Raw genomic sequence first — 11,837 nt, 5'->3', positions numbered from 1 at the left:
GCCGCCCATTCGACGGTGCAGATCGGCCGCAAAAAGGAAGGCGGCATACCTCACGATACTTTCAAGAAGATGTACGACCATTCGCCTCACGAGGTGTTCGTTCAGCTGGACGAACTGTACGGAATGGGCGAGGAGAGAGAATGGAGAGAAACAGCTCGGTGGATCAAATACGAGGAAGACGTGGAGGAAGGCGCGGACAGATGGGGCAGGCCCCACGTAGCCTCTTTGAGCTTCCACTCTCTGCTGAACCTACGTAGATGCCTGGAGACCGGCGTGGTCCTTCTGGATCTCGAGGAGAAGGATCTGCCCGGTCTGGCGTATAGGGTAGTCGAGCAAATGGTAATCGAGGAGCTGATTCTAGCGGAGGATAGGCCGGTAGTGATGAGAGCTCTGCTTCTCAGGCACAGGCACGTTCACGATCACGATCGTGGTTTCCGATTTGGCGGCAAACGCAACTATTCCAGCTACACCAGTCTACAGGTAATTGTTCTTGCCGCCAGAATCTCCTTTTCACGTTAGACGAGCTGCTCGAACACGGTCGCTCTCGAACGATACGTAACAATAACCGTGCGCCGTGTCTCTAGTATCGAACATCGTGTACGGTTCTCGATGTTCGTTTCGTTCCGTGATCGAGACCCGAACGAATCGTAGCTATTAGGAAAAAAGAGAAGATGCTAATGGCAACGTTATCGTGCGAACGCGTGTTCCAAGTCGATAGACTGCTTCTAGCTGCAATATTAACGTGCTCGCTCGATCAACTTTAAGCTGTGATATTACTAAAGTTTCCGCTATATAAATAATTGAACGATGCTAAAGAAACTTTATATCGTGAGAAATAATCAATAGAAATTCGTAGAAGCGGCAGGCCTGACTGACCGTGTGCCCTAATGTTGTTTCCACAGTCCGTCTGTCTGGAGGAAGAGGACGCTGAACGGGAAGCCTCTGAGAACCATGTAACCCAACATGTAAATCTCTCGTTTCCCGACTTACAAACGCAGAATTTTCAACCTTTATCGCTAGTTTACGGCTTGCCCACCATCGATCATATATATGATATATATATATACATACATATACTATACTTTATATTCTACGTACCGATATTTACGCATTAACATCTTTCGGCATGAACTTACAGGGGAAATGAGTGTGTCTTCCCAATTTTTTCTCGTCGCTTCCCTATCTTCTCCCGTCTGATCGTGTGCATCGGGAAAACGTCTCACACGCGGATGCACATGTACATTACGCGGGAGAAATCGTGTCAATGTCCATTTTCATAGATAGCAGAGTATCGATCGCGGTAAATAGCGTTTCGTATTGTTTACGCGTATAAGCAGTAACGCGAATTAGTTTTAGGGAGGATGTCGTAGGAGAATGGCATCTCGCCGTTTAACTCGTAGAACTCTACCTTATTCCGTGCGATTTGTATTTAGCGCAACACCTGTAAGTCCATGGGTATATATGTCGTCCCACCATTGGCTTGCGATTCTTTCTTTTTTTTTTCCTTTTTTTTCTTCTTCTTTCACACTTACGTTCGTCGTTCACAACGAGCTTTCTCAATATCCTTCTTTTGGTATTTTCGAATACCAAACGTGGATACACTGTTGACACACACAGAGCCAGGACGGTGTAACCATCGTACGCTTGGTCGTTACGTACCGATTGCACTTTCATTCATTGGCATTTCACTTTTCAGATCGATGCTGTTTCTCTTTATTCTGTTTTCATCCTCTTTAGTAATCTTTTCTTTATTTGTTGTTTTTTTTTCTTTTTTTTTTTTAATTCTTGCCTTCTTCGTTCGGTATGTGTTTCCTTTGTGTCGTTATTGCATTACGTAGAACTGTTTAATGGTCCCTTTTACGATTTTGTTCGTTTCTGTACGGATTCTCGCTTAGTATAATACATATACCTGTTGAACTTTAAGTAGCATTTTATCCTGCGGTATGTATCTCGGACTGTCTGTCAGGGTGTCTGCGATTTTTCCTCGAGCTTAAAACAGAGGCGGAGGGAATGGAACTCGGTACGCGATCCGACAGATCGTTTTGTTAATTGGATAAGGAAAGGACGATCGCGTAGAACACGTCATCCGCCTCTGCGCGAGGAAAATTCTCTATCGCTTGTCCGATTAGGGACGGAAATCCTTTTTTGAAAACCTCTGCCTGGTCCAAACGCATCGTATGCATACACTGCAAGTGGCCGGGACGTTGTTCGAACGATTGTAACTTGTATTCCTGTTCCATGTAGAACCTGAACGACACGAAACCAAAGATCGTATCGTCGAACTTGGCCTTGGACAGCAACCACACGGTGGTCGATATGAAGGAGGAGCTGACGTACACGAGCAGCAACGAGGACTTGAAAAAGAGTCACAACGACTACATCCTGAAGAGGATCCCGGCTGGCGCCGAGGCGACGGTCGTGCTGGTCGGCGCGGTCGACTTTCTGGACCAACCGACGATCGCGTTCGTCAGGCTCGCCGAGGGTGTGTTCATTCCATCGATCACGGAAGTCACGATACCAGTAAGATTCATGTTCACGTTGCTGGGGCCGAGGAACGCTGACCTAGATTATCACGAAATCGGTAGATCGATCGCCACGCTGATGGCCAATACGTCGTTCCATAAAGTCGCGTACAAAGCAAACGAGAGACGCGAGCTTCTGTCCGCGATCAATGAATTCCTAGACGACTCGATCGTTCTGCCTCCTGGAGATTGGGAGAGACAGGCGTTGTTACCCTTTAACGAGCTGAAGGCGAAGAGCGAAGCCATAAGGAAGCGGAAGGCCAAAGCGCTCGAGGACAAGACCAAACAGATTCAGAACGAGATGGCTGTGAAGAAAGGTAAGACGACTTTAACGTTCGATCAACGAGATCCGGCGAAAAAGAATAGGCACGCGTGATTTATCCGCGTCTTGTTTGTCACAGCTCTTCTTGCCGGCGAAGAAGAGAAGAAACCTCCCGATGACGACGATCCGCTTCGAAGAACCAGACGTCCGTTCGGTTGCCTCATCAACGATATCAAGAGACGCTATCCTTACTATCTGTCTGATTTCACCGATGGCTTGAGTTCGTCTTGCCTCGCAGCGGCTATCTTCATGTACTTCGCGGCCCTCTGCACGGCCATCACGTTCGGTGGCTTGATGAGCGACAAGACGCACAACGTTATCGGCATCTCCGAGACATTGATTTCTGGCTCGTGGACCGGGGTGGTGATGGCTTTGTTCTCCACTCAGCCACTGGTCATCATCGGCACGACCGGCCCCTTGTTGCTCTTCGACGAAAGCTTGTACAATTTCTGTCTCGCGAACGGACTAGAATTCCTGACCGTGAGAGTCTACGTCGGTGTATGGATGGGCATCATAGCCTTGGCGATTGCCTGCGTGGAGGGATCCGTGCTGGTCAGACTCTTCACCCGGTTCACCGAAGAGATCTTCACGGGCTTAATCTCTATTCTTTATATCGTTGAAACGTTCATCAAATTGTACAATTACTTCGTGAAGAATCCGCTGCTGGACGAGTACAGTTTCATCCCCGAGACGAACGAAACGTTTTACGAAGAGCTGAACGTAACAGAGATCAAGGTCGTTTCCCCAAAGACCGGCGAAATAATTAGCATTTCATCGGACAAACCTCAAACTCTGATACCATCGCATAACGCCGCTGGCTTATTAATGAACCAACCAAACACGGCCTTGATGTGCACCATTTTGTGTCTCGGTACTTTTCTCGGTGCTTATTACCTGCGTATCTTCCGCAACAGTCATTACCTCGGACGAAGTGCCAGAAGAGCTTTCGGTGACTTCGGCGTGCCCATCAGTATTGTCGTATTCGCGTTGATCGATTATCTGGCCAAAGTGAAGACGGAGAAGCTACTGGTTCCGGAGGGTTTAACACCGACTATGCCCGATAGGGATTGGATCGTGTCACCAGCTGGCATACATAAACCTATTCCTCTATGGATGGCTATGGCTTGCATCGTGCCGGCATTGTTGGTCTATATCCTTGTTTTCATGGAGACTCAAATCTCCGAGTAAGTAGTCGTCTTCGTCTTCTTTCAACAGATCCGTTATAAACCCCTTGCCTTATTAAACATTCCCTCTTGTTTCTTTTTTATAGACTCATCATCGATAAGAAAGAACGTAAATTACGGAAAGGTAACGGGTACCACATGGATATAGTGGTAGTGTGCTTAATGAACGTCGGCTGTGGTTTAATGGGCGCCCCGTGGTGTTGCGCTGCCTCGGTTCGATCGCTGACACACGTCTCGGCGGTGACGGTTATGTCTCGCACTCACGCTCCCGGAGATAAACCGCACATCGTCGAAGTGAAGGAGCAACGAGTGAGCGCCCTATTAGTCGCCGTGTTGATCGGCATAAGCGTGTTGATGGCGCCGCTTCTACGACGCGTACCAATGTCCGTCCTTCTGGGGGTGTTTCTCTACATGGGTATCTCCTCGACGAACGGTGTTCAACTGTTCGATCGTGTGAAATTGTTTTTCATGCCGGTGAAACACCATGGCACGGCTAATTACGTTCGGCGCGTACAAACGTACAAGATGCACATCTTCACCCTCGTACAAATTCTGTGCCTGGTTATACTGTGGATCGTGAAAAGTACCAGGGCGGCCTTGGCGCTTCCGTTCTTCCTGATTCTCATGATACCTCTACGAGCTCAGATGAGGCATTTTTTTACCGCCGCAGAGCTAAGGGCACTCGACAGCAAAGGATCGGAACACGAGAGTACCGAGGACGAGCCAGATTTCTACGAGGAAGCTCCGTTACCTGGTTAGATAGTGCCTTATTCGACTTGTCCAACAAATACTTCCCCTCTTCCCTCCTCTATCCCCACGCCCGCATCGTTTTCTTCTTCTCCCTTCTGTCCAAAGGATCTATTCGTGCTTTCTGTTACTTCCAATTCCTGTCACGTATCAGAGCGACTCTGAATACTACCGCGAATTCTTGAAAAAAAAAAGAGTCTATTTTCGTGAAAGAGCAAATATGTATGTATACCAATGAATTAAGAGGGAACGTAGATAAGAGATAAATAAGAGGGGTCTGATTCCCAACGGTGGTGTTAACTCGTTAAATTCGTAAAGATTATTTTGTACTACAAAATTTGTAAATAATCGAGGATGATGTGAACAAGATGAAACGAAAAGATGTGTTATCACGCCTGCGTCGGATATGTGTAGGTACTTGAACAACTAAATTTTATCAAATCACAACAACCATCGAGAGTCATTGCTTCAGTTTGGATACAAACTAATTAGAATCGGTATAGTTTGTTGTCGAAGAAAGTTCATTTATTATGGAGTAGGATATAAAATGCAAGCGATATTCGATACCTACATACTATCTAACATAATCGTAGTGGAAACTTCAAGATTCGTTTCATCTTCTTTTCGACTTGGTGGGAAAAAAGGTGCCTCTGAATGCCTCTACACAGGACGGTGATGAACGACACGTTGCTCAGGAAAATTTAGGCGTAAAGGCACGAGATGCGAGAGTGCCAAATCAAAAGGTCATAAATTACAAAATGGTGCTGGTCCGTCTATGCAGAGCTAACGTAGACGAATGAAAACTAAATCTTTTATAAGGAAATGTTCGAATAGTTGTCATTAGTTGCTCTCATCGACCGATATTAAAAGTCTTACATTACAATTTGTTTAGGACCGTATCTCGTTAGCACGACGTGCGAAGAATTACAATCATTTAGCAATATCCGTTAAATATGTGCTCCAATATTAATCACTATTCCTAGATGAAAACGATATTTTATAAATAACTTAAAAACGAACTTGAATGTTACAAACGTAAATAACGACAGATTTCATTATATTTCGACTATATGTACTTAAACGTCAAATTTATTGTTCTGCCAATTACAAATCGATTCTTTTCCCATGGAAAATTTTCTTCTTTCGTGAAAATCTTTCCATAAATATGTAGTTTCTTAGACAGTAGAAGTTATATTTGTATGCCATTGGCAACACTTTAAGTCAATCCCTCGTATTATAAATAAGAGTAAAAATGCGGCAGTAGATTTTTACGCAATAAAAAATATTTATACATTTGTCTGTATTGCATGATTAGTTCTATTATAATTCTTTTTTACTATATTTTTGAGTGATAATGTCGTACGACATTGAAAATTTTTAATATCTTTTTCATATTTCTTATTCGCTGAATATATTTGATTCTAAAAATAGCATAAATTTATTTAAGCAAACAAAGAACTACTCCAAACACACATCTAGAGAAGCATCGTGTAACATTGTTAGATTCAGGAAAAGAATACTTTGATTAGTAGAGTAGGGTTAAAAGAACTCTACATATTTCTGAGAAAGCTTAGATCGACTTTAAGCCATTTTTACATATTTCAAACAGAGTTTATTTAAATTTGTCGTCGTATATTTATTTAAAGATAATATATAAGCAAAATTAACATTGACGAGACCTAACTGCGCCAGTGGTGAAGTCTTTAAACGTTCGCCTTTACTTATATACTTTATTTCATAACTGATCAGTATTGGCAATTATTTTGTGGTGATTGTTAATTTTACAATAATAGTTGATGTTACAAATGAATAATTTTTAAACTTTAAACAAGACCAAGCTATAATAATAATAATAATGATAATAATAATAATGTCATCGTATGTTGAATACATGCAATAAAAAGAAATTACTAAAATTAATATTTTAGATGCTGTTATAAAAAAAAGAAAGACATTCTATTTTAATCGGTTAAAATATTTTGCTAATCCGCTGAAGTACTTTATTAAATAACACTCAGACCTAATCTTAATATTTCCATAAAGAAAAAATATATATAATCGCATTACTTATTATTTGTTTATACAAAAGTACGAAAGCTACGAATCAACAATAACATTGCGCTGCATAATTGTGATAGAGGGCCAGAATTGTAAAAACACACGGTAGTAGTACTTACGAGCATGTACTATTAGCATGAAATAACACAGAATTTCATTAGATATGTCTAGACATTAACATGTTATTATATACATACTACTGATATTACCTATATTGAAAGATTATCATGATAAGTATGAATTGTTATGAATTCATAAAAGAATTGTAAATAATCTAGTTGTCATACAGTATTAAAAAGTAATAATTAGTAATAGGCTCCTATTAGATGGTTTATGCCTTATATTAGAAAACAAACAAATAAAACATCTTATTTCCCCTCCATTTTGTAGCCTTTTAAAATTACGTCCTTGCATTTCAAATTCAAGTTTGTAATCGTTATGATACTACGTTATTTCTATACTTCCATGCTTATTCATTGTCACTTGATTGTTGTTTATTCTCTTAATGTTTACTTAAAGTTCATGACACATTGGAAACAAAAAATATATACTTTTATTATTGTATTCTCAAGTATCAAGAAACTAGGCGACTATATGTAATTCTAATGTACAAAATGGCTTCACCTCAAAGATTGGCAACGAAATTTTGTAACATATCACCCCAGATATTAAAAAACGTGGATGGAAGGTAGTACAATACTAAAGCAACACTTGTTTGTAGCACTTGTATAAAGCATTCGTTTGTTTAAAGAAAACATTTCGTGTTGCATTATCATAGAACTTTGCTAAGTCCAAAGACTCCTATAAAAGAGACATATAGAAAAGGTATTGAGAAGAGAAATCAACTGTCTCCTTTTAATATTGATACTCCCAATAGACAAAAAATATTGAAAAATGGTCTACCCGCTAAAACTGGTACATGTCTAGGAAGTGGAGGATTTGGTACTGTATATAAAGCATTGTATAAAGGTAAAATGTCATTAGTATTTTTCTCTAATTAATTATTATCAAAACTAAACACATTTGAATACTAAATTCTTGATAGGTGATCAAGTTGCAGCTAAAGTGATGCAAACAGAAAAATGTTTCAATACATTGAAGGGTGAAGAACATGCTTCTTTGTTAAGACATTCTAATATCGTGAAAGTGCTAATGATAGAACAAGGTGCTTCTCTATCTTTAATAACAATGGAGTTATGCGGCCCTACTTTACAAGAATATCTAGAGGAAACAGTCTTAACTAAAACCAAAAGAATTTGTGTATTAAAGGACATAACTTGTGCTTTGCAATTTTGTCATAACGCTGGTGTCATTCATGCAGATGTCAAGCCTAAAAATATATTACTCTCTGCAGACGGTCAACCAAAACTTACAGATTTTGGTAGTTCCGTATTAATAGAAGAGTCAAATGGAATTAATAAATTTCACGTATGTTTTTACTATATAATCATTTATATCGTTTATTAAGAAAAAGATCTTTTTTCTTAGGGTACACCAGGATATGCTGCTCCAGAAGTAATAAAAGAAAATAAACTGACTCCTGCAGCAGATATTTACTCTTTAGGAATTGTAGCTTGGCAAATGTTATTTAGAAAACTGCCATTTGCTGGATTACATAGTCATACGATTATTTATCTTTCTGTGAAGGGACATCGCCCTGCAGATGATAATATCGATGATGAATTTCAAGGTGTCTATAAAACATTGTATAGACAAATGTGGTCACAAAATGCTACTGATAGAATTACAACCAACGAAGTAATAAGCAAGATCGATATGCTACTTTGTTCTTAATATTTATTTGAATTATTATTCTTAATCGACAGATATTTTTAATATTCTGTAGTAGATACGCGTAAATTACAGATCAAATTTTTATTGTACAAAATATACCAGAGAAAGTTACTTTTTTACGTGTCAGGCATTTCTCCACCAGGTACAAGCTGCAAAAAAACGGTTTGTTATATAAAACTAGCAAACTGATAAATAGTTTTAATAATAATTGTATTCAAGAAGGTATTTTAAATCGTTAAAAGTACAAAAATGAATTAACCATTGTGATATTGCTTCCGTTAAGCAGTATTTGATCAAGCTTGGTGACTCTTCGTCCCTCGGGTGTTGCTTCGCTTTCTGTCACATCTTCGAGCAGCATATTTACAAAATCATCAAAACCTAACAAGGTGCCGACAATTTCTTTATCGTTTTTCATAATAATATGTATCCGAGAACCGATACATTTGTCAACTAATTCTGAAAATTAATGAAAATTAATTATTAATAATATGATAACCAAAACAAAAAAGTGAGGTTAAATATAAATTTGTAAACAAGGCGCATCTTACCTAAAGGCAATAATGTTGATGGATTTGTACTGACAGAACTCGTCATAATGTGAAAGCGTTAGTGAGATATAAGATAATTAAAAATAAAAATAACAGCACAAGTTATTCTTTATTTCATCGAGAAATAGCGGGAATAAGATAATACCTGAAAACACCACCGAGGTGCCATCTATGCTATAAGCAACAATACAATCAATGTTCCAAAATCTAGAACATGTGTAGGCGTAGGCAAATAATATCTGTTAATCATAGTAAGAAAATGATAGTCTTACATGTATACTATCGTTTGATTAAGTTAGAATTTTTGCGATTATCTACCACCGAAATATTCCATCACACATCCTGAATGAATTTTTCACTTTTCGAATTTTCATAAATTTCGAATTTAGTATCAACTTGTCAACTTGTAAGTAGGTAAGTAAAACCGTATTGTACTATAAATCTCGTAAAAGCACAAACAGATAGCAATGTTTACTCCACCTTTAGATTATTTCGATATTTGTACGATATTTTGTATTTGATGTAGTTTTTACGAATTTCTACGTTCATAGATCGCCTTACCATGAAACCACTGTTTACGGTGGGGATTCTTCTGTCCGTGCAAGTACCAGAGATTTCCTCTCTGTAAGTACCAATTGCTAACGCTTATTCTAGGAAATACATATATAGGGAAATTACATGCATAACTTTGCCAACCATGGAAGTCGGTAAAGCAACATCAAAATTTTGGACGTTGACCGAAGTATTGTAACCTGTATAACTTTTTATAAGTTTGATAATCGCAATCATGATGAACATTCATAGTATTATATTGTTACAGTATTGTTTGTACAAATGATCGAACGACTCAACAATCTCATGCTTTATTTTCATCGCAGTGTAACATATTTTTTTTCACGAGACAATGCAAAGCATACGCAATATTTAAACAGAGACTAACCTCCCTTTCGTTAAGGCCACATTATATGCAAAATTACGAGGAAACGAAGAAATAGAACGTTTAAAACGATTGAGAACACTAGATGTCATGTCGTGATCATTTCAATGGCTTTAATGAAATTGCGCGTCATTTTTGAAAAGAACGATCATAAAATCGCAAGTTATCTACCTGGAAGAAAATTAAAGGGAGAAGGTTGAAGGATTTTGTACCTGTGACCTGTCATGTGACCTGTTTTCCTCAGAGGGACGTTTATTGGTCAATGCCAGCTTATATCCCTGACGAACGCGCAAGAGCGCAGGTATATCCTTTCTCGTATGCCCCTTCTTTGCGAAAGGATAAAGCGGCTTCGTCGGTTCCCGTTACGGCAGACTTTGGTCGTAGCTCGTGAAAGAAAGGTGGAACGGCAGAAAAATCTACGAACGAGCACAGTGTGCGGAAGAATCGTGTGAAGTAAAATTGTTATTGTGCAAAGTGGACGCTCCCAGGTACTTGTGTGCATCGTGTTTACCGCGCATGGTCCGTCCAGAAGAACCACCCTTCTTTTTCTAATTACTTTAATTACAAAGAGCAGAATAATCGTCGTGTACTGTGTGTCTGGTGTTTTTTTAAAAGATACGATACAACAATATTCATAGAATCGAGTAAAAATGGCGGCTTGAATCTGATCGGCGATTAGATTCGTGGATTGTTTCGTGACCGACAGATCTTTGCACGATCATCGAAACGTGGATTCGTCCATGACGAGGATACGTCCTGTTGATCCTGTTAATGGTATCTCGACGTGATACCTGGCAACTCGTAGGGACACGTTCGAATGCAAGTTGATCGAAGGAAGAGAAGAAACCGAAAAAGTGGCGCGATCGGTGATATGTTCGGTAATGCGCGTACCAACGTGCGAATATACGTAACGGATAGTTGACGCAAAAGTCCGTTACCCTCAGTGGTATTTGATGCTTGGCCGACGTGCGCGTGTTCATACTGGAGATCGAGAAAGTGTGTAGCGGCGATTTAAAGTTAGACGAGCGTTATCTTTTGCTTGGACGATTATGCTATCCTCTTGTGAAAAGATTGTAGAAAGAAACGTCAAAGAGAAATCACTTGGTGTGAAAGATCGAGCGATGAACTAGAACGCAAAGAAGACGATAGGAATTCTAGTTGGCCGCGAACGAAGAAGGAATCGGAGGACGTGCGCTCTCGTGGAAGTGGAAGAGAAGCGCGCCAAGTGGAAGGAGCAACGGTGGCGAAACAGGAGCGAAAGAGAGAAAATATCTCGGAGATGAAAATCGGTGGATCGCGGTTCTCTAGGGAGTCGACTAAAAGGTAGTAAGAGGAGGCCAGTCCGGATAGGAGTAGCGAGAACTAGATCGTAGTCGGTTCCTTCGGGCTGTCTAGGTCGTCGTGGTAACGAGAACGAAGGAAAAGAGGACGACCACGTGTAACCGGGTCGCGGTCGTGGAAAAATCGAGCGTGTTACGGTGATTCGGTAGAAGGATGACGACAACCACCGGAAGATACGGTGCTATGGAAATGAGACATTCCAGGAGCGAGGATTTACTCGGTGTGATCTCCGGCTCGCGATCTCCGAGTCCAAACGTGCCTCTGCCTAGTACCGCTTCTGAAGACGACCTTATTGCGGCCAGCGCCCTCCACGAGGCCACTGACTCCACCATAAAACCACCGTGTCCCTTGTTGTCCTCGAGGGTTGCCAGACCGGCGGGGTTT

General features: G+C 40.4%; 4 protein-coding genes across 6 annotated transcripts in view; 3 read left to right on the top strand and 1 right to left on the bottom strand.

Moving 5' to 3' along the window:
- LOC100749386 (band 3 anion transport protein) overlaps positions 1 to 5,418 on the top strand; it is a 45,336-nt gene extending 39,918 nt beyond the window's left edge. The window contains exons 8-12 of one of the 2 annotated variants that reach the window (XM_012381819.3): positions 1 to 480; positions 903 to 965; positions 2,245 to 2,839; positions 2,924 to 4,028; positions 4,115 to 5,418. The exon at positions 1 to 480 is cut by the window's left edge and continues 3 nt beyond it. In XM_012381819.3, the coding sequence (XP_012237242.1) occupies positions 1 to 480; positions 903 to 965; positions 2,245 to 2,839; positions 2,924 to 4,028; positions 4,115 to 4,787 (2,916 nt within the window). In that variant the 3' untranslated portion in view covers positions 4,788 to 5,418. The remainder of the gene's footprint in view (positions 481 to 902; positions 966 to 2,244; positions 2,840 to 2,923; positions 4,029 to 4,114) is intronic. The other variant, XM_033318832.1, reaches the window with a different exon arrangement.
- Positions 5,419 to 7,322: 1,904 nt separating this feature from the next.
- On the top strand, positions 7,323 to 8,654 carry LOC100749272 (serine/threonine-protein kinase mos). The gene is made up of 4 exons (XM_003484662.4): positions 7,323 to 7,521; positions 7,612 to 7,802; positions 7,879 to 8,261; positions 8,322 to 8,654. Exons 1-4 carry the CDS (start codon positions 7,439 to 7,441, stop codon positions 8,625 to 8,627), a joined length of 963 nt encoding a protein of 320 aa, XP_003484710.2. The 5' UTR covers positions 7,323 to 7,438; the 3' UTR covers positions 8,628 to 8,654.
- LOC100744393 (U6 snRNA-associated Sm-like protein LSm5) lies at positions 8,611 to 9,642 on the bottom strand. The gene is made up of 3 exons (XM_003484626.4): positions 9,176 to 9,642; positions 8,887 to 9,083; positions 8,611 to 8,776 (listed from the first exon to the last, which is right to left on the bottom strand). Exons 1-3 carry the CDS (start codon positions 9,219 to 9,221, stop codon positions 8,744 to 8,746), a joined length of 276 nt encoding a protein of 91 aa, XP_003484674.1. The 5' UTR covers positions 9,222 to 9,642; the 3' UTR covers positions 8,611 to 8,743.
- Positions 9,643 to 9,858: 216 nt separating this feature from the next.
- The window catches only part of LOC100744157 (myosin-7B-like), a 19,457-nt gene continuing 17,478 nt past the window's right edge, over positions 9,859 to 11,837 (top strand). The window contains exon 1 of one of the 2 annotated variants that reach the window (XM_012381836.3): positions 9,859 to 11,833. In XM_012381836.3, coding sequence (XP_012237259.1) covers positions 11,607 to 11,833 — 227 coding nt within the window. In that variant the 5' untranslated portion in view covers positions 9,859 to 11,606. The remainder of the gene's footprint in view (positions 11,834 to 11,837) is intronic. The other variant, XM_012381831.3, reaches the window with a different exon arrangement.

The sequence above is a fragment of the Bombus impatiens genome, unplaced genomic scaffold, assembly GCF_000188095.3.
Source record: "Bombus impatiens unplaced genomic scaffold, BIMP_2.2 scf_0019, whole genome shotgun sequence".
Taxonomy (NCBI): domain Eukaryota; kingdom Metazoa; phylum Arthropoda; class Insecta; order Hymenoptera; family Apidae; genus Bombus; species Bombus impatiens.
Note: the sequence above shows the minus strand (reverse complement) of the source record. Positions and strands in the feature narration are given on the sequence as shown.

Coding starts and splice junctions, on each gene's coding strand:
- LOC100749272 (XM_003484662.4), top strand. CDS start 7,439: ATGTACAAAATGGCTTCACCTCAAAGATTGGCAACGAAATTTTGTAAC. Junction 7,803..7,878: donor ATATAAAGCATTGTATAAAG/GTAAAATGTCAT, acceptor AATTCTTGATAG/GTGATCAAGTTGCAGCTAAA. Junction 8,262..8,321: donor ATGGAATTAATAAATTTCAC/GTATGTTTTTAC, acceptor CTTTTTTCTTAG/GGTACACCAGGATATGCTGC.
- LOC100744393 (XM_003484626.4), bottom strand. CDS start 9,221: ATGACGAGTTCTGTCAGTACAAATCCATCAACATTATTGCCTTTAG. Junction 9,084..9,175: donor ATCAACATTATTGCCTTTAG/GTAAGATGCGCC, acceptor ATTAATTTTCAG/AATTAGTTGACAAATGTATC. Junction 8,777..8,886: donor ACGGAAGCAATATCACAATG/GTTAATTCATTT, acceptor GTTTTTTTGCAG/CTTGTACCTGGTGGAGAAAT.